General features: G+C 43.4%; 2 protein-coding genes across 6 annotated transcripts in view; both read right to left on the bottom strand.

Moving 5' to 3' along the window:
- The window catches only part of BBOF1 (basal body orientation factor 1), a 1,057,902-nt gene that overhangs the window by 980,568 nt on the left and 49,801 nt on the right, over positions 1-27,533 (bottom strand). The gene's annotated exons all lie outside the window — the stretch shown is intronic.
- LIN52 (lin-52 DREAM MuvB core complex component) overlaps positions 1-27,533 on the bottom strand; it is a 67,187-nt gene that overhangs the window by 20,442 nt on the left and 19,212 nt on the right. The window contains exon 6 of one of the 4 annotated variants that reach the window (XM_042858517.2): positions 17,476-17,626. The exons of 2 other annotated variants lie outside the window; for them this stretch is intronic. In XM_042858517.2, the coding sequence (XP_042714451.1) occupies positions 17,586-17,626 (41 nt within the window). In that variant the 3' untranslated portion in view covers positions 17,476-17,585. Of the gene's footprint in view, positions 1-17,475; positions 17,627-19,470; positions 19,910-27,533 lie in introns of those variants that run through there. One more of the 4 variants, XM_065595538.1, reaches the window with a different exon arrangement.

Below are 27,533 nucleotides of genomic sequence, written 5' to 3'. Positions count from 1 at the left end.
CCTCATGAGTCTATGGAAACTGTACACATTTCTTTTGTGCTTTAAGAACACTCAATTTATTCAGGTAAACCAGAAGCTAAGCATAGAACTATCTGAGGCAACACAGAGACTATCTGTTGAAAAGCCAAATGACAGCTTGGCCTGCTACCCGGAAACATCCGTCACCCAGCCCTTTTCTGCTGGGATTTGTGTTGAATGACGTTCACTGCAGGTTAATAATTAGTTTTTAGCATAAGAGTCTAGTGTAGTAGTCCTCTCCCCAGGAGAGAAAAACAGGCTGAGCGATTTTTAGATTATATGCTCTGATAAGACACAGGCTCCTGACTCCCTATGTGCTTGTGCCATACAAGCCACCTGCTCTATAGAGCTGCCACTGGGGACACCCTGGAAAAGGTTTAATAATAGTGTGCTCCCTGGAGATGTTACTCAAAAACCTGAGCTGAATTTACATCCTATATCACAAAGTAAAATTTTGTGTACAAAATCCTATCAACAGAATCTAAGGCAATCCCTCAAAAAGAGTGATACTCTACGTTACAGAAATGTGATTTCATATTAAATGAGAATTTGCCATGCTTGCAGTAACAAGAACATGATGGAACATAGGAACTGATAGACCGGATCAGATCAGTGATCCAGCTAGTCTGGCATCCTGTCTCTGTCAGTAGCTAGTATCAGAAGCTTCAGAGAAAGATGCAAGAAACTCCATAGTGAACAATTATGAAAAAACCTTCCCATAGAGAAAGATGCTCTCACCCCTCAGGAATGGTTAGTTTACACCCTGAAGCATGAGGTTTTATATCCCTCCTAAAAATACTTAATTCTAATGTAACTATGGATGTTATTATCCATGATAGTGTCTGAACCTTTTTTGAATCCTGCTAAATTCTTGGCCTCCATGATACTGTGGCAGTGAATACTACAGGTTAACAATGCACAGTGTTTAAAAAAAAAAAATTGCTTTTATCAGTTTTAGCCTGATTGCCTTTCAGTTTCATTGAATCTCCCTTCTTTTTAGGGCTGAGAAAGAGTCAGTAGGTACTCTCAATTGATCTTCTCTACACTGGTCTTTATTTTATATACCTGTATCATGTCCCCTCTCAAATCTAACCAATCCCCATTTTTTCAATCTCTCCTCATACAGAAGTCTCCTGATTTATAAGCAACAGACCGTCTAGGAATGAAAAATGCACTTTTTAAGACTATCTTGAGAAATTACTACAATGCTAAAGACTCTTCCAGAAGTGACCTTGTGCAACCTGAGTTATCCTATCTGTAAAATGGGGAGAATCATACTTGCTTTCCTTCTGTGAGGCTGTGAGGCCAATAAAAATGGTTGCAAAGTGCTGAGAATTAAGGCCAATCTGAGGAAGAGTGGGATTCCGATCACGGTTTCTTGTCTCCCAACCTGGTGCCTACTTCAGGCCAGAGAGTATTTATGTAGAGTGGAGGAAGAGTCATCATTCTCCCTGTATCCTGCAGGGAGCTACAGAGTCATGTGGGTATTCTGAAACACTCCAGCAGGCTCACCACAGCTTAGGGGTACATGGAAAGCCGGGCAGTGCAGCAGGAGCTGGAACACTGCCAGAGCGTTTACCAATTGTGAAAACTCTGTTTGCACAAATGCTGATTTTTTGTGGCTAACAACTGCCAAATCTGGACACATTTTTCAAGAGGAGTCTGATTTGAGGACACTCTTCATGCCAAATTTCAACTTCTTACTCAAAAAAAAAAAAAAAAAAAAAAAACCCACAAGCATAATATTAGGCAATGTTAATAGAGATGTTGCTACCAGTCCAGCTTATTTAATAAGATTACCCTTTACACAGATCCTTGTGGCACCCCGTTCTAGACACCTTCTCCCTGACTCAGCTCAGATCATCGCAGTTATTTCTGATGTTGCCAAACTTATCAAAACGAGTCTTCCTTGAGGAAGAAAGTCCATGTCAAATTGAAGTTTAATTAATAGCTTTGTTTGATTATCAATGCACTATAAAATTTTTCGTAAAAAACATGTTCATACATAACTCTAAATAACGACAGCAGAAGATATTATTTGCTACTTGCTGGTAAGGAGCCCAACAGTGTTCTCAGAGCTGTACGAGAGACAAAACGTTAAAGAGAGTTCCTGCCCCAAAGACCTAATAATCCATAAAACAAAAAACAGGAGGCCCAGAAGAGAGAACTAACTTAGGGTACAACTACAGTACAGATGCTACAGTTGTGCCGCTGTAGCACTGGAATATAGACATTTGCTACAGTGAAGAGATGGGGTTTTCTGACAATGTAGTGACCTCCCCAAGAGGCAGTAGCTAGGTCAAAGGAAGAATTCTTCAGTCGATTAGTGGTATCTACACTGGAGCTTAGGTCAGCTAGAGTATGTCACACAGAAAAATTCACATCCCCGAGCAAAGCAGCTAGGTAAACCTAAGTTGTAGGTGTAGACCAGGCCTTAGATTCCTTTTTCCTCCTCTCTTTATCTAGCATATTGGCATTAGAAGGACACTCAATGTGGGTGTTTGTGGGATTTGCAGAAGTAGTGAGTCTTTTGAAAGGATATGAATGAGGAGAGGGTAAGGGTCTGACATGCTATGATGGGGTCAAGATTAGCAATAGTAGTGAAGTAAAAGGAGGCATGATAAAGAGACAAGCTCTCTTTAGATTCTATTCTGTTCAGGTTTTAGTACCATACCCATCACTGAGTCATGAGCACCTTCCATGGAGACAGAGTTTTATGGGACCTCAAAGGCAAGGATGAGACATTTACACTGAGTAAGGTGAGCAAAGAGCCAGTTAAGGTATTTAAAAGAGGAGAATTACATGGTTGTATTGATGGGTGCGGAATGTCACCTAAACTGTTGTGATTGACAGGAGGAGGCAACATGGGTATCAGAAAGGCTGTGGAGAAAGTGCAATAACCAGGATGGGAAACTGAAGATATGAACAAATGTTTTAACTGCTGGGACAGAAAGAAAGGTTCCACGTTTCAATATGCTGGGTAGGAAGAAATGGCAGCATTTGGTCATAGCCTGGATGTATTTGAACTAGAAAAATAAATCCCCTCTGTGCTATCATCAACCATGTAATATTTCAGTCCCAAAAGTATATAATAGTCTTAAAACCAAAACTGAAATCAGGGCTTCAGGTGGGAGCATCCAATTCAACCTCAGCCAAAGTGTTGCTACCCTTTGGGTATTGCTGCTCCTGGGTGTTTTGGCCTATATTCCTTCGAAGAGCAGGAAACCTAACTTCCTTCATCAGTCAGCTTCCCACCTGGGTTGTTTGCTTGTGTCAAGAGTTCTCTGAAAGGACCCAGCTGAGAGCAGTGCTTATTCAGATGTTCCTTTATATTCTGTGTGAACTAAGGGCTTGTCTACATGGTGCAGCAGTGCACAGTATGGGGGTGTGATTTCTCAAGCACACTAAATGATCTGTGTAGACCATGATGGCGCACACTAAAAGGTCCCTAGTATGCTTTAACATATTGCTATTTGAAATAGTACTACAGTAAAGCGCATTAAGGAACTCTAGTGCACACCAGCAGGGTCTACATGGACCAGTTAGTGCACAACACATTAGTGCTCTTCAGAAATCACACTTCATAGTGCACATTACCCCACCATGTGGACAAGCCCTAAACTATCCACCGTCACACCCGATTCTTGGGAGTAGGAGAATACAAACAGCACTACAAACTTTTGGAGAATCTGACCACTCTACTAGAGGGAAAGAATCTGAAGACTTATTTTGATGGCTGCAACAACTTCTATAGCTATGGAGGCAGTGTGGTCTAGTGGAATGGGCATCAATGACCTGCCATGTAACCTTATGTAAGTAACTTCCCTTCTCCATGCCTGAGTTTCCCCATTGAGGATATATACAGCAGAAGCGCTGTGAAGTGGTTTGAGACTGACAGAAGAAAAGCACCATGAAATAGCTAAGTATTATTATTTTTTAATATTGGGCTCAGACACACACAAATGACTGGGATCTTTTCCCAGTCATTCCAAGGACTTAGGCAAAGAGTCTGAAGAGCCTTCTGGCACCCTCAGTATCAGCACAGCTACTGCAGGAAGGCCAGTCAAAGGAACCTGAGTCCCCAAGGCATCCTCCATGAAAACGACTCAACAGAGATCATTTGTCAGGACAAGGAGTCCCAAATCCTGATCTCTTGCCCCATCTGCCATGTCAGAGGGAGACTAATGGCCGGACAAAATCCAAATAGAAAAACAAGAAAAATACTTATGATCTTACTACTAGAGAAAAGCCTTAAACTAAATATTGTGTGCTAGCTATCCCAGCACACCTACCGACACATTACCTGCAGTACCATAGAGCCTAGGCCCCCTCATGTTGGAGTAGGCCCGAACTACACTAAGCACTGTACAAACACAGAACAAAAAGACAGTCCCTAACCAAAAGAGCTTACAACAGATGGATGCAGACAGACTGACAAGGGAGTACAAGGGAACAATGAGACAATACTGGTCAGCATGGTAGGCAGTATCAGCACACCAGCAGCCTAATGATTGTTACGTTTTTTGTAGGCATCACACAAAGGAGAATTTTGAAGGAGGATAATGAGATAGCTTTGGGGATGTTCACAGGGAGCGAGTCCCAACACAAGAGGCAGCATAGGAGAAAGCATGAAGGTGCCTATTTGAAAATTTAGCAGGTGGGTGATGGAGGTTGGCATCATGGGTCAACTGGAGGCAGGAGTCAACCTCTTGATAGTGAAGAGAGATGACAGGGAGGGTGGGGGATAGGACGTGAAAGGCCTCAAAATGAAGACAAGTAGCTTATGTTTGATGCAATAAGAGAAGAGGAAGCCAGTGGGGGGATACAGCATACTTTTTAATTTAAATGTAACTTATTTCTTGCAGGCTACATGGCAGGAGTGAGAGTTTAGAAGGGCGTTTAAGGACACTTTCCACAGCTTACCTGAATCAAGCTGCTTGGGAACAATAAGATACTTCAGCTTTTATTTATGTTCAATGATTTCATTAGCTCATTGTTTATATTACTCCTGTATATTCAGCAATGTACTTCCAGGTAATTAGAGGCAATTTCATAAAGAGGAGAGGAAAATGCAGCAGAACCGGGGAAGTATAAAAACCCTTTATTTTCATAGCTTTGTTGCCATGACTGGTTATCATTTGACTTAGATCACTGTCCTTATGCGTTAATTAGAGGAAGTGGCATTCATCCTAAACAACCTAACATCCCCCTTCCACATATGACCCACATACACTGGATTTGCAAATGCACCAGTTGCTACTGCCTGGAGAAAGCTGCAGCCATTTCTGGGAGTATGACACAAGGTCTGAGCTGGTGACCACTGTGTCACCACTCACAAGGAAGAGTTTAAATTATGCTCTCTTCAGTGCCAAACTTAGTGAAAGCTCAGCATCCATATCATTGCTTATTTGCCCACATGGCACATAAATACCAAGATGATCAGCAACTTAGAAATATCTTAGATAGGCAAATAGACAGACAATGTAATGTCAGGAAATAGAGGCTTGCTAACAGGGCTGTCCAAGTACTGAGTATATCTAGGATTTGTGGCATTTAAAGAAATGTTATGAAATCCAGAAAGCAGAGATTTTGCCAGTCAGACACAGTAAGCCAGTGTTACATTCTTTGCTCATTAATCCATGCAGGTGCCAGTTTTTACCTTCCACACTAGGTGGGGACTCTCTAAAATCCCTGTCTGCATTAAGAAGTGATCTGCAACCATGCACCAAAGAAACAGGAAAAACGTGGCCTGCAAGAGTTAAGGCACTGCTTAGCTGTAAGAAGAAAGAATAGTGGGGGTGCATTTTCAATGCCATCTGCTGGATAAAATGGACAATTTCAGTTATGGTTAGTGGGAGCTGCGTTTCTTATTACCTCCCAACAGCAACAAATCTCTTCTCCATATTACGTCCTGATGTGGAGACCAAAGGTATGTGTTTAACTACTTACTAAGCAGCTACTCCCCAGCACCACCAGTGTGGCCAGAAAAGCAAACAAGCAGAGTCAATTTAATCCTTGATGAGGAGTAAGGGGGAGGGTGTTGGTTCTTACTCAGCTACAATAAAATTTGATGCAACTCTCCTGCATTACCTGCTAGCTTTGAATTCATGTTAGTAATCACAAACTTTACTTCTCTGATTAATAGCATATGGTGCAGGTGCAAGGAATCCAGCACCCTGGAGAAGTACCTTCAATTAAATTTGACAGGAAAAGCATTGATGTCTTGGTGTGAAACCCAGTGTTGGCTATGGTCCGTCCAGGAAGCACTATCACATTGGAGTCAGCATGTAGTTCTGTGTACACAGGTTTACTGGCAAGGCCATCAGAATGGGAAAATATATCCATGTTATGTAAAAAAAATAATTTGAGTAGGAAGGTCCACAGATCATCGCAATGATCTACTGCCTGCAGCATGCAGCTAGTGGGCAGAACCAGACACAAGAAGAGGGAAGGACCATCATCCTGAAGAGCCCACCAGTTATAGATGACGTCTATAGCTAAGAGTGATAATCACAGAACAAGTCAGATAAGGTAATACCACAGAAGTCTGGGACAAACATTTGTTACTACAGAGCCAATGAAAAGGTCGTTTCTTGCTGAAAACAACAAAACAGCATGCTAATGTTTTCCGTGAGTTATTATATCCCCAGGTGGGTCAGATCTGAAAGCCACATTCACTAAAGCATGGCATTATCATTTGTAGAATCCAGTAAACGTACACAAAAGATCATGTTGCTGCTTTATGCATTTCCTCATAAGTAAATGTACCTTTCCCTTTGTGATGTTGTCATCACTCAAACAGTGAGCTCTACCTTCTCAGTATGCTTCTAAGATTGTCCATTGAATCCTCCTGTACTGTCTTGCCTCGATATGATGGCTAGTAAAGAATAGGTCAGGTCTGAGGATTTCCAGAAGAACTTTGTGTGCTGGATATATATGTTGAGGACTCTATAATCATCCAGAAAATGTCATTTCCATTCTAAAGGACGTGTGGATTTGGGCAGAGAGAGGAGAAAGTGCTCTCAATGAAAGTGAGTTGATCGTAGGCATAAGACAGGATCTATCCGGAGGACCACTTAATTGGCCCAAGAGGTGCAGCAACTGGATTGCACCGACTGGGTTCCCAGGACAGAAATCCTTCTTGATGACATGATCGCTAGAAGTCATTACATTGTTTTTTCTAAAAGAGAGATTCTTCTCTTCAATGCTTAAAGAGAGGTTCTGCGAGAGCATTCAGATCCAGCTTGAGATCCATGCTTGAGCCCTGTGTACTTTTGGCAGGCTTGTAAATGTTGCAACTATAAGCATCTTTTGATGTCTGGAAATCCTCTTCTTGCCTGCTGACTGAAGGATTCTGAATGCAGCAGCTACTTCAGAAGAAAGGATACTGGATTAGATGGACCTTTGGTCAGACCTGGTATGGCCATTCTTATGTACTTAAAATTGAACAGTACACATTGACAAACCCACATTTACACCATCACGTGAGAACTCTAGGATAGCCAATGGATGCAAGAGACAGAGAAACTCCTTTCAACTTACATCAATGTGGGAAACCTTGGGCATACTAGGGTATATGCCATGCTGGCAGACTAGAGACCAGCAAAGGTTTGATCACACTGATAGAGTACCCCTTTTTCAAACATATCTCAAAAGCCAAGCCACTAATTTTAGTTTCCTTGGATCCAGCAGGTACATCAGTCTGTGGGAGAAATGACTCTCTCAGAGGGAAGGGATATTGGTTGCTATACTGAAGAGATTTGACAACCTTGTCTAATAAAGGATGATTAGGATTATCTGTCCCTCTTGATCTTCCAAAATAGCCTGGAAATTAGAAATTTTGGAGGAAAAAAACATGTAAGAGGATATTGGGTCACATCTGGGAGAGAGCATCTATGTCTACTGTCTCCATTTTGTTGAATCTATAAAATAAATCCAGCGATGACATCCTTAGGGTCTTGGTCAAATGAAGAAAGACCCCGGATATAGAGCCTGCTCTCCCTGGTCTACCAATAAGATTAAGATTTTGTCACAGTTATTTTTAGTAAAACTCAGAGACAGATCACGGGCAATACACAAAAATTCATGGAAGCCTGTGGCCTGTCTGTGATTTTTACTAAAAATAACAGATGGGGCTGGGGGAGTAGGAATGATAGCTCTGGAGCCTCCAGCACCCCCGGTGGCTCCAGAGCCATGAGGCTCATGCCGCCTTGGGCCGAAGCTGAAGAAAATGTCACAGAGGTCTCCGAAAGTCATGGAATCTGTGACCTCCGTGACAAAATCTTATTCTTATCGATCAGAAACTAGCTCAGCCAGTCTGCTATAGAGTTAATTTTCTTCTTATGTGCCAGGTGCATAGAAATTAAATATTCCTTTCTGCCCAAGATATCAGAAGAGTGCTTCCTTCTACAGGGAAGACGATTTGGACTGTCTCTGCTTGCTAACATAGGCCATGGTTCAGGTATTGCCAGTCATGCACAGAATCCCTCTGTAAGGGAGAGAAGGTAGTACAGCTTGAAGGGTGCAGTGGATTGCTCCTAATACTAGCCAATTGTTGCTGAGTTTTTTTTAAGTCCTGTCCTCTGAATAAGCTCCTACAGCCTGGTGTCAGAAGTGAGGACTAGCTGAGCAGGTCCCATTATTGGATGGCCACTGGTAAATCTGCAAAGTCTTGTCCACCAAAATGACTGGACAACTATCAGCAGAATTTCTACTGTTGAAGAGTGAGACCCAGTGGATAATGGGAGTAATAGGAGGAAGGTCTGGAGGGGTCTCATGATGCTTTGACCACTGAAGGATGTTGATGAGAGACCATCTGTGATAGGGAATACAAATCCCCACACTGGGCAACCAGGGGTTAAGGAACTGCTCTGGGCTCAGCCAGTCCTGCCCTGCCACACCTGTAGGAAATGCTCCAACTGGAGGAGGAATAAAAATGGCAGGGGAGCAGCTCATTTGGTGGCAGACCAGGGAAGAGAGCAGACCTGCTACCCATAGCTCCAGCAGAGAAGTGTTGAGGGAAAGGCAGAATCTCTCCCCACAACAATGGCCCAAAGGTCCCTCCCTGAGGGAAGGAAGAGCCAGCTATAGAGAGTCTGAGAGGGAAGCATTCCCCTCTTCCTTTCATATGGACTGAGTTTTGTTAATTCACTTTTCTTTTGTTTGGACTCCCCCCCCGCAGAGGAAAGCCTTAGGACTGACATGGCCCAGGTGGGTGGGCGATACTGCAGAAGGAGGCAGTTGCCACCTGAGAGAGGAGGAGAGCTACCCCAGCTACACTCAGCCGCCAGAAGGTGCCTTATGGTCAGTGGACATCATTCATGCCTCCTAGACTAAGATGGCAACTTTGGGACAATCACAGGGGGGTGATCGGAAATGGCCCATGGAGGGCAGCCTTAAGCAGCCCCTGGCTGTCAGAGCACTGATAGCCCTCAAAGGGCCCTGGGTCAGAGCCTTGTGGAGCGGGAGGGCCCGGGCTCCTGTACCAACAACCTAACTACAAGTCATGGGCCTAAGCCCCAATCACTAGGTGATGCTACTCTACCAACCAATAACTAGGAAAGGACCATCACAGCATTTCACCGAAAACATCCTTTAGGGCTTGCAACAATGAGGAGGGAAGGATGGTGGCTGACAGAGCTACTTCTTGAAGCCTGGATTGTCTCTCCTGGGAGAAAATTCTCTCTGATGGATTGTGTCACAGTTCCTAAAAGGAGAATATACTGAGCTTGTTGTAGTTGGCTCTCATCCCAATTTATCAAAACATGGTACATGGCAATACTGGACATCTCCCTTGATACATTTCCAATTAGCACTAGTCTAGACTAGGAAAAGGTAAATGGGGACCTCTTCCTATCCAAGGACTGCAAAGGTCTACAAGAAACTTGGTAAATACCATTAGATCCAACACAAGACCAAAAGGCAGGTAGAACCCACAATGGGAAGAAACCACCACTAGTAGCTCTTCCTCTGCCTGCACCTCCGGGGGTCCTGGCCAAAGGGGCATCCAGACCTTGGGGGCTTCTACCCAGGTCCTGGCCTTGACTTGCTGGGAATGCAGTCTGCATGCGCCAGCTGACAAAAGTTGGCGAATCACCCCTTGTGAGAGGTGTCTGTTGGTGGAGTCTATCAGAAAGCAGGTATGAGATTCAGGAGGAGCTGGTTCATCTAAGTAGCGTCTGAGAGCATGAGGACTCCATTGACAGGATACATATAAAGAAGTCTGGCATGGAGGGTGCTAGCCAACTAGAGAAAAATATAGTGGCACCAGAGGAAGAAGCAGAATTGGCTGCTCTTCAGGGAGGAGATGGCTGCTGGCCACTCTGGGCAACAGAAAGTGCTCTACCCCCCACCCAAGTCCCCCGTCCATCAAGGTCAACAACCGACTGCCAGTACAGTATTGCTGTGTTGGCAGTCGGAAGGGAGGAACAGATCCCAATGGCTGAGGAACAGGAGCCACATGCTCCCAAGACTGGGAGGGTCACAGCCACTGCACCCAAGAAAAGACAATGTAGGGTGGGGGTGGTCACGGACTCCTTTCTGAGGGGGACAGAGGTATCCATTTGCTGATCTGATGTCCTGTGAGGTACACTGCCTGCGCGGAGCCCGCATCTGTGAAGTCACAGAAAAGTTGTCAAGGCTCATCCATTTCTCTCTGTTTATGCACTACTCTATGCTGCTCATCCACATGGGCACTAATGATACTGCCACGTATAACCCTGAGCAGACCAGCAGTGACTACTGAGCTCTGGGAGCAAGGGTGAAGGAGTGGGGGTGCAGGTAGTGTTCTCAACCATCCTCCTGGTTTTGGGTAAAGGCCCAGACAGAGGGCAAAGTACAACAGGTCAAAGGCCCAGACACGTCCTGAAGATGATAGCATGGCTGCACAGATGATAGCATGGCTGCACAGATGATAGCAATGGGAGGGCTTTGGCTTCCTTGATCATGGGATGCTGTTACAGGAAGGATGACTGTTGGGAAGAGAAGGGGTCCACCTGACTAAGAAGGAGAAGAGCATTTTTGGACACTGACCCGCCAACCTAGTGCAGAGGGCTTTAACCTGGCTCAAAGGGGGAAAGTGACAAAAGCCCACAGGTAGGTATAAATAAAGGTGACCTTAACAGAAAGCTAGGTGTTGGGAGGAAATGGAAAAGTACAACAGGTCATAGGAGCGAAAAAAAGAGAACAGTGGGGAAATCTTACGTCTATATATAAACACAAGGAGTATGGGGAATAAACAGGAAGAACTTGAAGTATTAGTACATAAGCTAAATTATGACTTAAGTCGCTCAACTAAGTTTTGATGGGATAAATCTCATTGCTGGAATATTGGTATAGAGGAGTACAGCTTGTTCAGGAAGAACAGGCAGGATAAAAAGGAGGTGGTGTTGCATTATACATCAGGAATGTATACAACTTGTTGTGAGGTCCAGAAGGAGGTGAGAGGCAGACCAGTTGAAAGTCTCTGGATGAAGATAAAGGTGGGGTGAGGCAGGGTGGCGAAGGAAGGAGTGACCTTATGGCAGGGGTGATAACCTGCCAAATCCAGAGGAGGAGGTGGATGAGGCATTTCTAGAACAAACAACAGAAATATCCAAAACACAAGATCTAGTAGCAAAGGGAGACTTTAACTACCCACACATCTCTGTTGGAAAAGTAACACAGCAAAACAAAAGATGTCCAATAAGTTCTTGGAATGTTCTGGGGATAACTTCTTGTTTTAGAAGGGGGAGGAAGTAACCAGGGAGGCAGCCATTTTAGACTTCATTCTGACTAACTGGAAGAAATTGGTTGTGAATTTGAAGGTGGAAGGTAATTTGAGTGAAAGTGATCATGACATGATAGATTTCATAATTCTAATGAAAGGAAGGAGTAAAAGCAGCAGAATAAGGACTTCTAAAAAAGCTGGTTTAACAAACTCAGAACTGGTAGGTAAGGTCCCATAGGAAGAAAAACTAAGAAAAAAAGAGTTCAGAAGAGCTGGCAGTTTCTCAAAGAGACAATATTAAAAGGCATAAAACCAAACTATTCTGATGCTTAGGAAAGACAGGAAGAATGGTAAGAGGCCAATATGGCTGCATTAGGAGCTCCTTAATCACCTGCTCTGACACGGCGTTGCGCCCTGGAAGCGGCCAGCAGCAGGTCCGGCTCCTAGGCGGGGGCGCCACGGGACTCCCCACGCTGCCCCTTCCCCGAGCACTGGCTCTGCAGTCCCATGGGCCTGAAACCAGCCAATGCAATTGAGGAGGAGGAGGTAGAGAAAACTTTCTTTTCTGGCAATTTCTTTAAGGAAATAATCTCAGTGACATTCCTTTTGGGTAAGATTTATGGTTGAGAGTCTAAGAGGGAGATACCCCAGGAAGTGGGCAGTAACTGCTGCTCTGTAAGCATCCTAATCTATCTGCTCAGGGGGGTAGTGTCCTCAGCAAGACAACCTCTAGCCCAAGAAGAGAAGTCCCATAGGGATATAACCAGCTGGGTGCTATTTAAGGGCAATGCTTAAGGCTGAGCCAGCTCAGAGGGAATAATTTGCCACCTCAAAAAGTCTTGCTGAATGAAGAAATCACTGTTGACCCAATCTGGGGAATCCCCAGGCCAGGAGACAACTGAGTAAACCACTGGGATCCAGGACTGGGGTGTCCAATTGTCAGTTGGGGAGGGAAGGAAGCAGATGGAAAGGGAATAGAATCTCACTTGCTTCATGTCTCCAGTGCCCCATAGCTACTCTCTGACCCCTAGGGGCCAAGGGATTGGAAGTAGTGACTTCTAGACCCTTTGCTGCATCTATGGTCTTTGAAGCAGGTCCAAGCATGTTCATGGGGTTTTTTTTCCAACTGCCCTGCAGGTGGCCAACTTCTGTTCTGCCCTCAGGAGGGAGAGGAAGAAACTGGGTACTCTCCAACAGATGGAGCTGGTACCAAAGTTTACGCATACTGGGTTGCTGGCGTTAGAGATGGGGTTGCAGGCACGGAAGTGGTGCTGTGAAGATGCTGGACTGTCAGAATATGCAAAGCACCCTGCCTAATACTGAATTACAGGGAACTAGCACAAGGAACAAGTCTTTGCCTTACACTTCTTTGCCTTCTCTTCACAGCCTGCACTCCATGGAAAGGCTGCCAGGAAGGTGTAAACACAGCTGCAGACACAGGAAGAGAAAGAAAACAAAGAAAAAATCCCTCTGGGATACGACGTCCAGAGGAGCAAGAACTTTCCCACTGGGAATACTTGTTAGACCTCAGCTCTCTGAAGCCAGACAGGTCAAAGATGATCAGATTTGAAGAGGGTCATTTGAAACAGAAAAATTGCTGTTGTTTTGTCTGGCTCTGATGCAGGAGCATCTCATTCACCTAAAGAGGCAAAACTAGACTGACAAGCTTTTTAATAGGATAGTCTCTTCCTTCCAGTTGTGGTTCTGCCCTATAGATGCATGGAAGCTGAAGACCTATTATGAGCATCTGAGGGCCTTACTGCAATGGAGACTGTGACACATTCACATGTGAATAAGGCCTGATGCATAATTCTGAGTCTATCTGGTAGAGTATGTATATACAGGAAGGAGGGCACTTAACCCACTTATGGTCCAATTCAGCTTTATTTCATACACTCATTGTATCACATACAAAAAACATTAGCATTTTATGATACAAGTGCTAATGCTAAATTTCCCCCCTTCGCCATACTAAAAATGTATTTGGCCTATAACAAAGGAAACAAGAAACCAAAAGCCTTACGTTTCAGAAACAAGGTCCATGTAAAACAGCATCTACATTTATTTCAGCCTCTAATCCCTTCTCTTGTCTTCTCCAAAGTCTCCAACTACCCTTCAAGTACCTCTGATTGGACATCCTGGAAGTGAAGGGAGTATTTCTCTATTCAAATACCAGGGTAGTGCTCTCCCTCATGAAACTCTAATTACAAGCAAACCACAGGGTCCTAGAAAACACTAGGACAGAATGTGAAAAAAGCTACAGTCTTCTCTGCTTCAGAGAAACAAAACAGGCTGGTATTGAAAACAAGAGGAAGTGATGTAGCCAAACAAAAGCACCTCTGAAAGGTGGGCAAACCCCACAAGCCACGCGCTCATTATTACAGTGTCGATACCATACTTGTTAAAAATGTATATTTTAATTTTCTGTATTGCTAAAGGTCCCAATTTGCCCAGGGATCTAGCTAAGCTGCCATTTTCTACCACGACAGAGTCTAATCTTTATTTAATGGATTTAGCATCTATCTTCACTAGAGTGGTCTCTAAGGGAAAGGGGAGGGGAGTATGAAGGGGCATAGAAGAGATGATCAGAGCCCCCCTCTCCTTCATCCATCCGGCGCTCATGTTTGTGTTCAAAATTCAATTACCTCCTTATTGATACTTCACAGAGATATTTAAGCTGCAAACATGAAGCCCTGATTTCCCAGGGGGCCGTGCCCCTCTCTATTTCACTGCTCTGCTTCCCCCAGGGTGAATTCCTGAGGCGTCCATATTAATAGGTAATCAGTCACAATTCATTTATTAAACAGCTAGCAAGGTTTATCAGCCTGCCCTGATTAGCCGGAAGAAGCCACTGAATTCCTAATTTATTTATGGAAATGTAAGTGTCTTTTTGAATTCCATTCAGGAGAGACGGGGTGCTGTGGGCTTGGCATGTTGAATTCTAACAGGAAAGCAGCAGGCAGACTAGCTACAGGGAAGCATGCTGCTTCATCCTGGGAAATGCACTGCAGTGACCCTTAGCATGGTCACTAGATTTAGGGCCACAGAACCTGCTGCACCAGAATTCATTAGATTGTTTGTCACAAAGCGGGTATTATTACCCATTACAACTATTAAAACTGTAATCCCAAGTACATTGAATGTGGATTGGTTGAAAAGTGGTTCTTAAATTGAGTAAGGTTAAGAATCTCAGTGAAATCATATAGCAAGAGAAAACAACAATACTTTCCAAGAAATTTTAACATAAGAGGTTTAGAATAACATTAAAGGGACCGTCAGGTCCCATTCAGCCCAAAATATTGATTTTTGTAAAATTCAGCTTTTGGAAAAATTAAGACCAATAGAATTGTTTTCGTTATTTAACTGTTGCCACTGGAATTTTAAAGCAAACACTCCACTGTACTTTGCAGCTCTATGGTACTTCAGAATAATCAGAAACTGAAACTGATTAAAAACAACAACAAATACCTCTACTCTTCTACTTCAAAGTGGGCAAAATGCAAAAGGTGAGCAAACATAGGCCCTGATCCTGCAAAGACCTATACATGTGCTTACATTTATGCACATGAGTGGTCCCAGTTGAGTCAGTGGGACTATTCACATGTGTAAAGTGAAGCTTGCACATAGGTCTCTGGAGAATCAGGGCCATAATAGTGAAAACTAAATAAAAAAATTTAAACTCTTTCCATTTTCAAGTGACATCTTAAAAAACACATTTGATTTTTTTTTTAGACACTGACTACTTGTAACATCTGAGATCACTATAATTAAGAGAGATTAGGGGAAAATATTCTTCTCTCTTCCCCCGACTCCGCATTTGTGTGTAGTCATTTTACCATTTCCTTTGTTGTTTTTGTGAGTTTTTAACAAAGCAACTGGAAAGAGAAAAACCTTTTCTAGAAAATAGGAAAATGGGGCTGCTCAACCACAAAAACTGTCAAGATGTCCAGAGGCAGGTGTAGTGCCCAAGCGTTCTATTTATTTCATTTTTAAAATAATTGTCTAGATTTTAAATTGACAGGGTCACTAATAAACCAAGATGTTATTTGGAAACAGATAATTAAGTTTGCTTAAATAATTTGAGAGTGTCCTTCTAATAGCCATTTCTGAGTCACTGTTATTAGACAAATCACCATTTTTGTCCTGTGACTTAAATGCTCTGATCTAGTCTTTAACTGACCAAGAAAGTACTCATAACTAACGCACTCACTGCTTAAATAATGGAGACTGAGGATGCTACACTAAGGTCTTGTCTATACACAGAAGTTAAACTGATTTATCTAAAAATCAAATAAAAAACTGATTTAGTTAAACTAGTGCAAACCCCTCTGTGAACACTTATCAGTTTTAAACTGGTTAAGTTTACAGATGCACGACAAACTATAAACCAGATTTAAATCTCTTTAAGAGTTTCCATGCGAGAGTTTGTGCTATTTACTAAATTAGTTTAAAATCACAACTTTAGTTAAACCAGTGCAACTCTGTTTAGACCAGACCTACAGCGCAGACTATAGGAAAACAAAAGCAGCTGTCATAAGTCACAGACTGACATACTGGATCAGCTACCTGGTCCATCTAGCAGGGATCAATAACTGATGCCTCGGAGTAAGGGGAAAAAAGTCACACAAAGTGCACCTGGCTAAATGCACAATGCTGCACACAGGATAAATTTCTTCCTGACCCTTGTGGCAACTGGCTCATACCCTGGAGCTTTAGATTTGATTTTCCCCATCACTACAGCAGTACACCGTGAAAGGGTGAGTATGAGTAAACTACTGATGTATGTGTCAGATGTGTTGGCAGGAACCAAGTGCTGTCAACTGTCTCAGAAATGAACCAGCAGCTTAATTCTTAATAGTGTGCATTCATTAATTTACATTTCAATTAAACTAAAACTTAAAAAAAAAATTGGGGTTGGGGGACTATACAAAGTATCTTTCCACTGTGAAAGTAGATTCTAGAAAAAGGATAAGAAAAAATAGGAAAAACAGATCTAAATATAATTTCTCCGTTGTGTGTTTCAGTAAGGCGGTCCCAATTAGGCACCATTGGAAATTGATGCACAGCTGTGATATGATCAAACAAGCCCAATAAAACTAATCAGATTGTGACTTTGGACAAACAGTGCCCTCAACCCATCACAGCTTTCAGCCCTACAAATGTCATCAATTGGTATAAAGTTATCCGACCCCTTCCTAAATCTTGCCACGGTACATCGCAATGACTTCCTTCAACAGTGAATTCACAATATTGATTTCAGGCTACAATATTTATATACCCTTGACAGAACATGACAGAAACCAGCCCTGAGCAAGTTACAGGACTTGATTCAGCAAAGCACTTAAACGTGACTTCAGTAGCACTTAAGCACATGTTTAAAGTGCTTTGCTGAATCAAGGCCTAATTCAGCATAGTTTTCTTATTGTCGACACACAAACTCCTGCTTATACAGAGAATATCTAAGGAAGGCGACATGCATTTCACAACTCTGTAGAATCTGCACCGGCATCTGCAACAGAATCCAACCCCTTGCTGCTGAATTGTGCTCAAGAGTCTAAGCTTTTCCTTTTCAGAAAAGTTGTTTTCTAGTCCTTATGGTTGTGAGTCTCCAGTCAGTCAGAAACAATTGCTCTGAGAGCTGTGGATTGCTCCATTTAAACCAATAAAGTGTTTATTCCTTAAATTGTTTTATTTAGGTTTCAGTGTCAACATGGTCAATTATAACATTGCTGATCCTTTTATCATATAGGTGAGGTGCTGAACCCACATCCCAAACTGCCTCCTTTGCCTCTCCATCTGTCAAAAGCCCCAAGTGTCCCCAACTAGTTGCCAAAATCTTCAGCTCCCTCCATGGCAGCTTCTATGAGGGAGTTATGCATTGATCTTGTATGACAGCGTATACTGAAAACACAGACATAGGAGAATAGAATTTAGTAACACAACGGAAAACATTCCACTACTGTCTTTATTGCTTGATTTATTTTCCTACTGAAGTCATTTAAAATTGCCATTTTAATTTACATGAATCTGCTACAGAATTTCCAGTCTCTCCCACTGTAATATCACATAATCAACAGATCTTGATGCAGAATATAGAGTAAGTTTTCTGTACAATTCACAAGGCCAGATTTATAAGTATAGGGCACAGTCTACTATAGGTATCATTCTTCCCTTTCTGAAATGCAAAGTTTCACACAACTTAATGGGGAATATCTATTACTCTGCTGTATATTTTGTGTGTCGCTGTACACTAATGTACTGCATGGTTTCAATAAGCGATAGAATAATTATTTCATGTGTCTCTTGTACACACATTCAGCACTCCTACACTGTAATTTTTCTCATGCCTTTTACTCAGAGTTTCATACAGTACATACACAGGAATCATTTCCCCCACTACTTAAATAGTTACCTCTGTGGGAGAATGTGGCAGCTGTTTAAACATACATCAGCACTACACAACATAGTAGAGATAAGATCCCTCTTAGCTTTTGTTTTAATTGATGCTGCTGGGGAAAATTAGACTGTAATTACCTATGCTGGTATTTTGCCCATGACAACTGAGGTTAATATCCCACCCTTACAAAAAATGTATGGGATTAATGACCCCAAGTCATCATGACCTTTGTCATACATCTCATCCAAAACACAACATTTCCAACATTACAGAGCCCCCTAGAGCCATGATGGGGTAATAGTTCAGTACTGACTCAGAGAGAAAAGCATTATCTACTGAATCACCAACATTTCTTCCTGCAACACCTGAGTTTTCCTTAGAGGATTCCCATCCAATTACTGACCAGGCTTGATCCTGCTTAGATGAGGAGATCTGAGATCAAAACCTAAGGTGATATAGATGCAAGCACATTTTAATAACTCACAGTTCAATGTGGGGTTTATTAAACTCAGTGTTTGTCAAATCACTTGTAGAGCCTTAGAGGTTTAATAATCTGCTATTGGGCATGTTCACTAACTTTGTCCACATACACACAGAAGGGTTGAGACGATATACTGTATTTGTTGCAGGTCACCAAAAAGCCCATGATCTGACAAGTCAAGCTTTCCATGACAGATTGTAATGGCACCAAAATAACTACTACCACTGTGTAGCTTAAAATAAATGTTTGATGAAGTGCTAGATGTGTAGTAATCACGCATGTACAAAGTGCTACATGTGTAGTTGTTCCTGTAAATGCAAAACGATGAATGCATAGAACAGGGGTCGGCAATGTTCAGCACGCAGCTTGCCAGGGTAAGCACCCTAGCGGGCTGGGCCAGTTTATTTACCTGCTGACGCGGCAGGTTCGGCCAATCGTGGCCCCCACTGGCCGCGGTTTGCCGTCATGGGCCAATAGAGGCGGCGAGAAGCAGCGCGGGATGTGCTGGCCACAGCTTCCCGCCGCCCCCATTGGCCCGGGACGGCGAACCACGGCCAGTGGGGGCCGCGATCGGCCGAATCTGCCACGTCAGCAGGTAAATAAACTGGCCCGTCCCACTAGGGTGCTCACCCTGGTTAGCTGCGTGCCAAACGTTGCCGACCCGTGGCATAGAACAATGAATGTGCCTAAGATAATTATTTGTTTGAATGTGTTTTGTTGGGCTTTTTGTTTCCAAAAGCTGTGTCGTCTTTCAGTAAAATACAATACAGAGAATTTGTTTAATCAATATCGGATCTCTTAAAATCACCACTATTCTCTAGACTAAGATGTAACAATCCATTCAGTAACAACAAAATCTCTATTTACCCAACAGAAGGATTATGTCAGGTGTAGAGCAGGTTTTCTTTCCTTCTTTCATGTTACTATTGAGTAGGTATAGAATCCCAAAGATGTAAGATGAATAAGAGGAAATTCACTGAACGAAAACAAAATTCAAATAACTAAGCAGTCAGTCTTATATCCATGAAAAGGAGTAAATGCAACTTTATCCTCTCCACACCATGGTTGAAAATTTCTGCAAAAAAAGGGTATGTCAACTCACCCTCTGTTCCGGGACATCGGAAAAAAAAAAATCAAACGCAATGATGGAAGAGCTGGACAACGTCAGCCGTAAGTCTGTCTTTCCATGTGTCTGAGGCATACGTTAAAACACTGCAAGTTATTTGAGATTAGTTTCCTGCATGCTAATTTGTCAGCCTTGTTATTAAGGCTTGAGGATGTTGGATGTCCATGGAGTGTCAATCTCCTGGAGATTAAAAAATTCACAAAGAGACAGCCTTCAAAACATTCTTTTATATGGAAACAAAGTAGGGTTCTATTACCAAAATAGACGTATAACAGTCGGTGTTTCACTGAAAGAAGGGGGGGACTTACAATGAATATGATGAGAAAATGCAGCACATGCAATCTTCTGGCTATGGTGCTAAGCACTCCCTTCAGCAGTCAGGCCATGACTTAGTGAACCCTAGAAAATACTTCCCCTTTAGTGGGACGCAATTCCCAGAGTACCCTCTCATAAAGTCCCAGTGACTATTTCCTATGGATCATTTTGGCTTTCAATTTAAGACTACATTTTCCAGAATGTCTTTTTAAAGCTCTTCCATCAGGCAGAAGCTAGCTCTTAAAAAAAAAATCAAGCGTCTTCAAGGGGTGATTTTCACTGGAGAGGTGGAGGCCAAAGGAATCCCCATACTCAACACAGAAGAATATTCAATAGCATTTAAAACCATAAAGAAAAAGCCTGTCGTTGAATCAGGGTATCAGTGTGGGACTATTCTAACTCTCCTTGAAGTCAACAGGAGTATTTCCATTGATTTCGGGGGGAGGGGAGAGGGGGGGCTATAAGAACCACGAGAAAGAGATTATAAACATGAATCACGCCTGAACACTGGAAATTAATTTCATTCTCCTCCCCTCCCTGAACATGGCACCCTGCTGGTTTCCCTTTCCACCTTGGTCAGCCCTGGGGAAAGGCCCAAATTCTTGAAGAAAAAAAGTGAACAGCAACCCTCAAAGAGAACAAAAGCCAGAGGAAAGAGAGAAAGTATTAATTGTTCCATCTACACTAAGAGAAAGAGGGTCAGGTGGAATCAGCCATTTCCAGCTGAAGCTCTTTTCCTGTTCTACTCATGTCATGCTCCTCTTTGTTAAAGGTTCCAGGACACAGAAAGCAAAACATAAAAGCTGTGATGAGGCAGAGTAATACCTCTGCATTACAGAGAAAACATGGCAATGAACATTGTCTCACAGCAAATTTATAAAACCTAGAATATAATTCCTGCTGCAAATCCACCCCACCCAACCTCATGCTTCACCTATGTCTAAATGCTCGTCTTGATTTGTGCTACTTTCTGAAAGAGCTGATTGGATGTATTCTTAGCATATACAATTCTCACTTCATCTCTTGCAAGCAGCTCTACTCGAAAATCTGCCCAGTTCACTCTTTAAAATGAGGAAGCCCCTAACCTGCTCTGTCCATCTACATACAAAACAGACAAAGGAACACTGGAATTGCCTATGCACTTGAAAGGTCTCAAGGAGTTCAAATTCTACAAGGCGCCCCAGCAGCAATACTCCTACCTCATTCGCATGGTATGCCCGGGCTTGAAAAAGTTCCAACACCTTTTACCTGGAGAGCTAAACCTGCTAGCCAGAAGCAGATATGATTGATGAAAGTGAGGTCACTAGTGAGGTTCAGGAGCCAATGCCCTGCTGAACAATCCAGTTCTCATCCCTCCTCCTTCAATCAGCTTGGATTTTTACCAGGACCCCTACATCTTGCTTGATTAGTGGATGTCTGACAAATTTGACGCTCCAGTCCCCCCTAACAACCAGAATAGAGAAGGTACTTTGTTTTTTATCCCCACTCCAATGCCTTCTGGCTGCTGAAAAGGGGTGGGGGAGGAGGGACTCCCCTTCACTATCCCTCTCCCAGCCTCCTTTTTTGGTCCTCCTCTTCTGTGAATAACACTAGTATCTCTCTACAGCCGCTCATAGATTTTTCAAGTAGCTGCAAGATGAAATGGATTCTCTACAGTATCACTTCTACCCACAGGGCTCTGAATAGCAGCACTGAAACTCACTAGATATTCATTTCACTCTGCAGAGGCTCGGCAAACCTATGAACTGAGTTGCAAAGGCACTGGAGCTGTCCATCTGTAGTTTCAGGAAGGTAACATTACAGCAGCTATACTCAGTTCACATGTGGACGGTTCTTCACAACAATGACTAGACTTCTTTTTAATTATAGCTTAAATTCTGCAGAAATTAATACTTCTTCAAATTGTAACAAGAAATAGAACAAGCAAAAATGGAATAAGGCAGTGGCAATCAGTGAATGAACCTGGTACAAAAATGTGTTTCAAGATAACCAGGGGCCCTTGCATAAAGCTGACTAACTTTGACTCTGCATCAAGCTAACGTGCACTGGAAGAAATAATCTGAACTACTCACACACATTACTCGGTTCTAATGTAACTGTAACCACGTTGGGGGGGGGGGGGGGTTCATTGTGAAAACCTCTGCTCAACACGCAGTGGAAGACGAAAAAACCCAAACAAACAAAAGTGTTAGCATATATACAGATTGGGACAAAATATACTGAAAATACTATACCACTATATAGTACATCCTCACTCAGAACTCCGTGTTCAGATTTGGTCAGCCCATCTCAAAAAGAGTGTAAAAGAAACAGAAGGAGGTTTAGCAATAGGTAACAAAAATGACTGGAGGCCTAGAGAGACTTTCATACAAAAGAGAGACTAAGGCCAGGTCTACACTACAAACTTATATTGGTATAACTATGAAAAATCCACACCCGAGTGATGATGTTATACCGACCTAACCCCCAGTGTAGACAGTGCTATGTCGACATGAGAGCTTCTCCCATTGACATAAAATCTACCTCTGCGAGAGGTGGTAGCTAACTACGCTGACAAGAGAAGCTCTCCCATCGGCACAGTAGCATCTTCACTAACATGCTGCAGTAGGGCAGCAGCACTGGTGTCACTGTACCACTGCAACTTCTTAAGTGTAGAACTGCCCTAAAAAGACTAGGAGTATTTCGTTTAGAGAGGAGATGAAGAGAAGTCTGTAAACTAATGAATGGTGCAGAGAAGTCTGATTGGATGCTCCCTACCCTCTCTCATAATACAAGATCATGGGGACAATCAATGAACTCAAACGTAAAACACTTGTGTTAACTATATAAAACATAATATCTGCAGAACTCACAGCCACGTGATACTGAGACAAAGAGTTTAGCTGGATTCAAGGAAGGATTATACACAGATAACAACAACAACAACAACATCCACCACTACCTCAAATAGAATGAAAAAACATAAGATTATATCAACCATGACGCTTCCCGGCATAAGACAAACAATAACAGATAGGGTTGGATATAAACTTCCCCTAGGGGCAGGTTATTCCACAATTGTACACCATGGGCTTCTTTAAACTACTAATGCATTTGATACTATCCACTGTCAGAGACCAGAGACTGGACTAGATAAAATGCTGGTCTGATCTAGAATGGCAATTCCTGTATTCCTAACAATTGCTTCCTGTATTTGTACAATTTTGGTTTGTCCTATATTTGGCATGAAACATTCCCGTAACCTGCCTGGCTTCACCTGCCATTCCCAGCAAGGAACTGTAGTAAGCAACGGACTATAAGGGTGCGTGGGGTGGGGGGTTGATAGGGCAGAGAAGAGAAGCCACTTTGGGACCCAAGCTGTTACTTAAAGACCATGATTACCCATTCCAGCTACTCATAATTTGTTTCCCAAATCCATGGCTGTGTACACACTAAATTAGACAATTAGCAGAAAAATTTCACTCAATACTGCAAGTAGGATCCAGTCAGCACTCTGGCCCAAGTCCATGGGAAGTTGTTGTTTCCCAGCGCCAGTCTAGCTGAGACACAAAGGCTTTTCATTTAACACTACATTCAGGTTTAAACACCCAACAAAATGCAAACGACTGCACTGCTGACCAGCTGACTCTGCCCTACAGGGCTCAGGGATCCCCTGATGTTTAGGAATCCAGTTGAAATATTTTAGTAATGTCAAGTACAATCCACAGGCACGGGGATCAGCATTATGTAAACACAAGGCAGGGCAGGAAAGGAAACATACATAGAGCCCTGCGAGAATACAAAATTTGTATTCGCATTCGATCCACAAACACAGTCCACAGATGCAGGGCTCTAAACATACATACAGGTAAAAATCAATAAACGTAGATAGACAGACAGAGCACACATAGACAGGAAGCAAGGATGCATATAAGCTTAGTCAGGGGCAGAAATACATGGCACAGGCCCCACCACAACCACATCAGAGCAGAATGTCAAAAGGCTCACAGGGTAGCCCCGTTACTCGTTTGCAAAAATCTTTATTTCCATGTGGGGAAAACACGGAAACTGTAGTTATGGAAGTCAAGCAATTAAAAAACGTTTCTGAGGCACTCATGGGACTGCACCAGCCACAAGTGCCTGACAGCTCTCTAAGCACTATGCCAGTCCCTGGAGAGCCATCACACTTCAATTACTATCACTAACATTAGTCATTATCAGGCTGGCTTCTGTCCCCAGGGAAGACAGCTTGTGATGACAATACCCAGCCTCTCCTTGTAAAACAATTCATTAGGCAAAATGGAACAGCTGGGGCAGCCACGTGGTGGTTCACAGAGTGCCTGCCCCAGTGGGACTTCTGGCCCCGATTTCCTTTTTGGGGAGGGGGCAGCCACCACCCTCATGACAGCTGTAGAGCCCTCAGGGGACACTTCAGGTTTAATCAGTGCTCATTACTCTCAAGAGAGGCACTTGCATTACAAACTTAAACTAAAGGCACTCGAGCTTTGAGCAGGTTACACCAGTCATCAGATAAGAGGCTTTAGGGCATTTTTATCTTGTTCTAACACTCAGGAGTTAATGAGCCAGTTAGAGATACTGTCACAGAGACTTGCTCCAGCCACATTATGGAAACAGGGCCTTCAGGGCTGTGCTTACTGTGGATGCAAGGGGAGGCAACATGTGTGTTATTGCTCCTGCAAGACCTCATGCTCAGAACAAGTGGAACCATCACCAGTAAACCGAGGCAGGTTCTGCTAGAGGCACACCACTCAGTCTTTCCATACAGCATTGGGTGTGCATCACAAGAGCCATTGTAGAAAAAGTGGAAAGATGACGCTTTAATACCTGCCCCCAAGATCGGCTCAGTACCCTCACCAGGGAAAAAGAACAGGAGTACTTGTGGCACCTTAGAGACTAAAAAATTCATTAGAGCATAAGCTTTCGTGGGCTACAGCCCACAGACAGGGAGGCTGGACTGAAGGCAGGATTGTCAGAGCATACAGAGCAACACCACTGTCTCCCACTTAAAAGGTATCCATCCGGTCAAATGTGTCACTGAACAGCTATTTAAATCTCTGTAAAACTGGAAGACAAATATTTGTTTCCTACCAAATTCCATTCACCCCATGAGCATAAATTTACTCTCTCGGGCCATGCGGTCTGTGAAGAAGCCTTATCTCCAATCCTTGGTAAAAGCATTTAATGACTTCTTCAATGTCCCACAAATCGATGATCAGACCCATTCCATCACTAAATCCCCATTTCACTGTGTCTTCTAGATGCAGAGGTACTCCAGACCAGACTCAAATTACTCCTTCATGGCGACAGGCATCAGGAGCAAAGAGGAGACACTAATGACCAGTACACAGGATAGAATCTTTACTGATGATATCTAGTTCTTGTACAGTGCTTTTCCTTGATCCCAAAGTACTATACAAAGGAGGTCAATATCATTATCCTCATTTTACAGATGGGGAATGGAGTCACAGGGAGGGGAAGCGACTTGCCCAAGGTTATCCAGCAAACCAGCAGCAGAGCCAGGAATTGAACCTCATGTCTTCTGAGTCCCAGTCTAATGCCCTATCCAATAGGACACACTGCCCTCCTGCAAGCAGGTCCAGCTAGCCATATTGTGAGAGAAGAAACTCTCCTCCCTCCTGGCAAGAGCCAAGACCTGAAGGAAAATGTAATTTAGGGACATCAATATACAGGTAACCCTGCTGTGATCAACACTGGTAAAGCGTTGATTAATGCCAGGGGCAGGGGAGAGAAGCTGGAGGAAACTAAGGACACTGGGGGCATGGACCAGCCAAAAGGGCCCAAAAGCCCTTGTCAGAGCAGTCTCTCAGTTTTTGACTGCCATTCAGTAACAAGGCACCAGTTAACACCTGGCTGAGCTTTTCCCCACACCCCCTTCCTTTTCTGACGTTAATACGTGAGTGGAGTAGGCCGAGTGACAGGAGGACCCTTTGAAGATACAATGTCAGAACATGGTGCCTGAGATCACATTCTCCTTCCCATGACATGTATATGGCAACTCGGACCATCTTGTGGGACACAGCCCACTCCCACACTTGCAGGGCCTCCTGCCACAGACACACAACTCGGAGCCTCAGCTTGTCTACAAAGACCATGGCGGCCTGATTCTTTGAATCAAGATCAGCTTTTGGGATCCAACATCTTTAAGCACCTTATTGTATTCAGGATCATCCTCATCTTCAGAACATTTATGCCTGACTGCCGTTCACAAGAACTGAAGCTGCAAATGGGTTAACCCTTCTCCAACTAAATCCCAGTGCAGTAGCTCAGGAGGCTGAGGCACAATACAATAGGTGATATCAGTCTTTCCTCTAGACCAGTGGTCCCCAAACCAGGGCCGGGATTAGGGTCATGGCTCAGGGTGCACGGATAAAGGTAAGGGGGCCAAGGCTGGGGCTGCAGCTGGGGGCAGGTCTGGGGTCAGGAACAGAGCTATGGCCAACGCTGGGCATAGGGCCTGGTGCAGAGCCGCAGCCAGGCAACAATCAGAGGCTGAGCCCGGGAGTCAAGGCTAGGCTGGAGCAGAGCTCAGAGCGGAGTGGGGCTGGGTGGTGCTCCCTCCCTGCCCCGTCGGGGCTGGCCCGAGCCCCGCCCCGAACATTCCTCTGCGACGCCTAGGAGGGTGTGACCCACAGTTTGGGGACCTCTGCTCTAGACACTCCCATCTCCAGCAGGCATTGTGGGACATGCTCTTTTTCTCAACTGACTGTAAGGCTGGGGCAATTGTAATGCAAGGTTTCTGCCATACTTTTACTGCCACCTAATCCAAAATAGAGTGCTTGGGCAAGGTAAGACAGTTGTTCCTGGCTCAGGCACCTTTTAAGTGTGGCCTTTATAGATTCCTGAACTGGTCTGAAAAATCAGCTGTCTTGGACAGCAGCTACAAACACTGGGGAAATGTAGGATATTTGCACAAAGATCATGAGTAGAGTATGCCACTTATAACTAAGCTTTTAGTTAGTAAATTTACTAACTAAGCATCATTCAGTGATAAAAATTATGCAAGGTACTTTTAAAACCACTGTTATCTCCTCCATCTATTAGGCAACTGTGCATGCCATCATCTGATTTGTGCACACAATTGGCACATTCAGGTACCGGAATCAGATGGGCAAAGGTGTCTGATTTATTTGAAAAGCTGCCTTCTGTACTGTCAGGAAAGGCTTCAGAATCAACAATCATTTAAAATGAACAGAAGAATTTAACATCTCTCCGGCCTGAGCTGTTGTTTCAGACTATCTAAGTCCTTATTTTTAAAAAATGAAAGCTTGCTTTCTGCAGAATCTGAATGTGTTGTGGTAATACAATAAATAAACCAACTAGCCTGGATCTGGCCTGCAGGCTACATTTACTACTGCATTTTTGAAGTTACTTTGAACCCTAAGAATACAGCAATGTCAAAAAAGAGACAGTTTTCATTTTGTTGTGGGGGGAAAAAAATCTTAATGTACCATGGCCAGAAAAATATCCC

Source organism: Chrysemys picta, chromosome 4, assembly GCF_011386835.1.
Source record: "Chrysemys picta bellii isolate R12L10 chromosome 4, ASM1138683v2, whole genome shotgun sequence".
In the NCBI taxonomy this organism is placed as follows: Eukaryota; Metazoa; Chordata; order Testudines; family Emydidae; genus Chrysemys; species Chrysemys picta.
The sequence above is the reverse complement of the archived record's forward strand: the minus strand, read 5'-3'. Positions and strand labels throughout refer to the sequence as shown.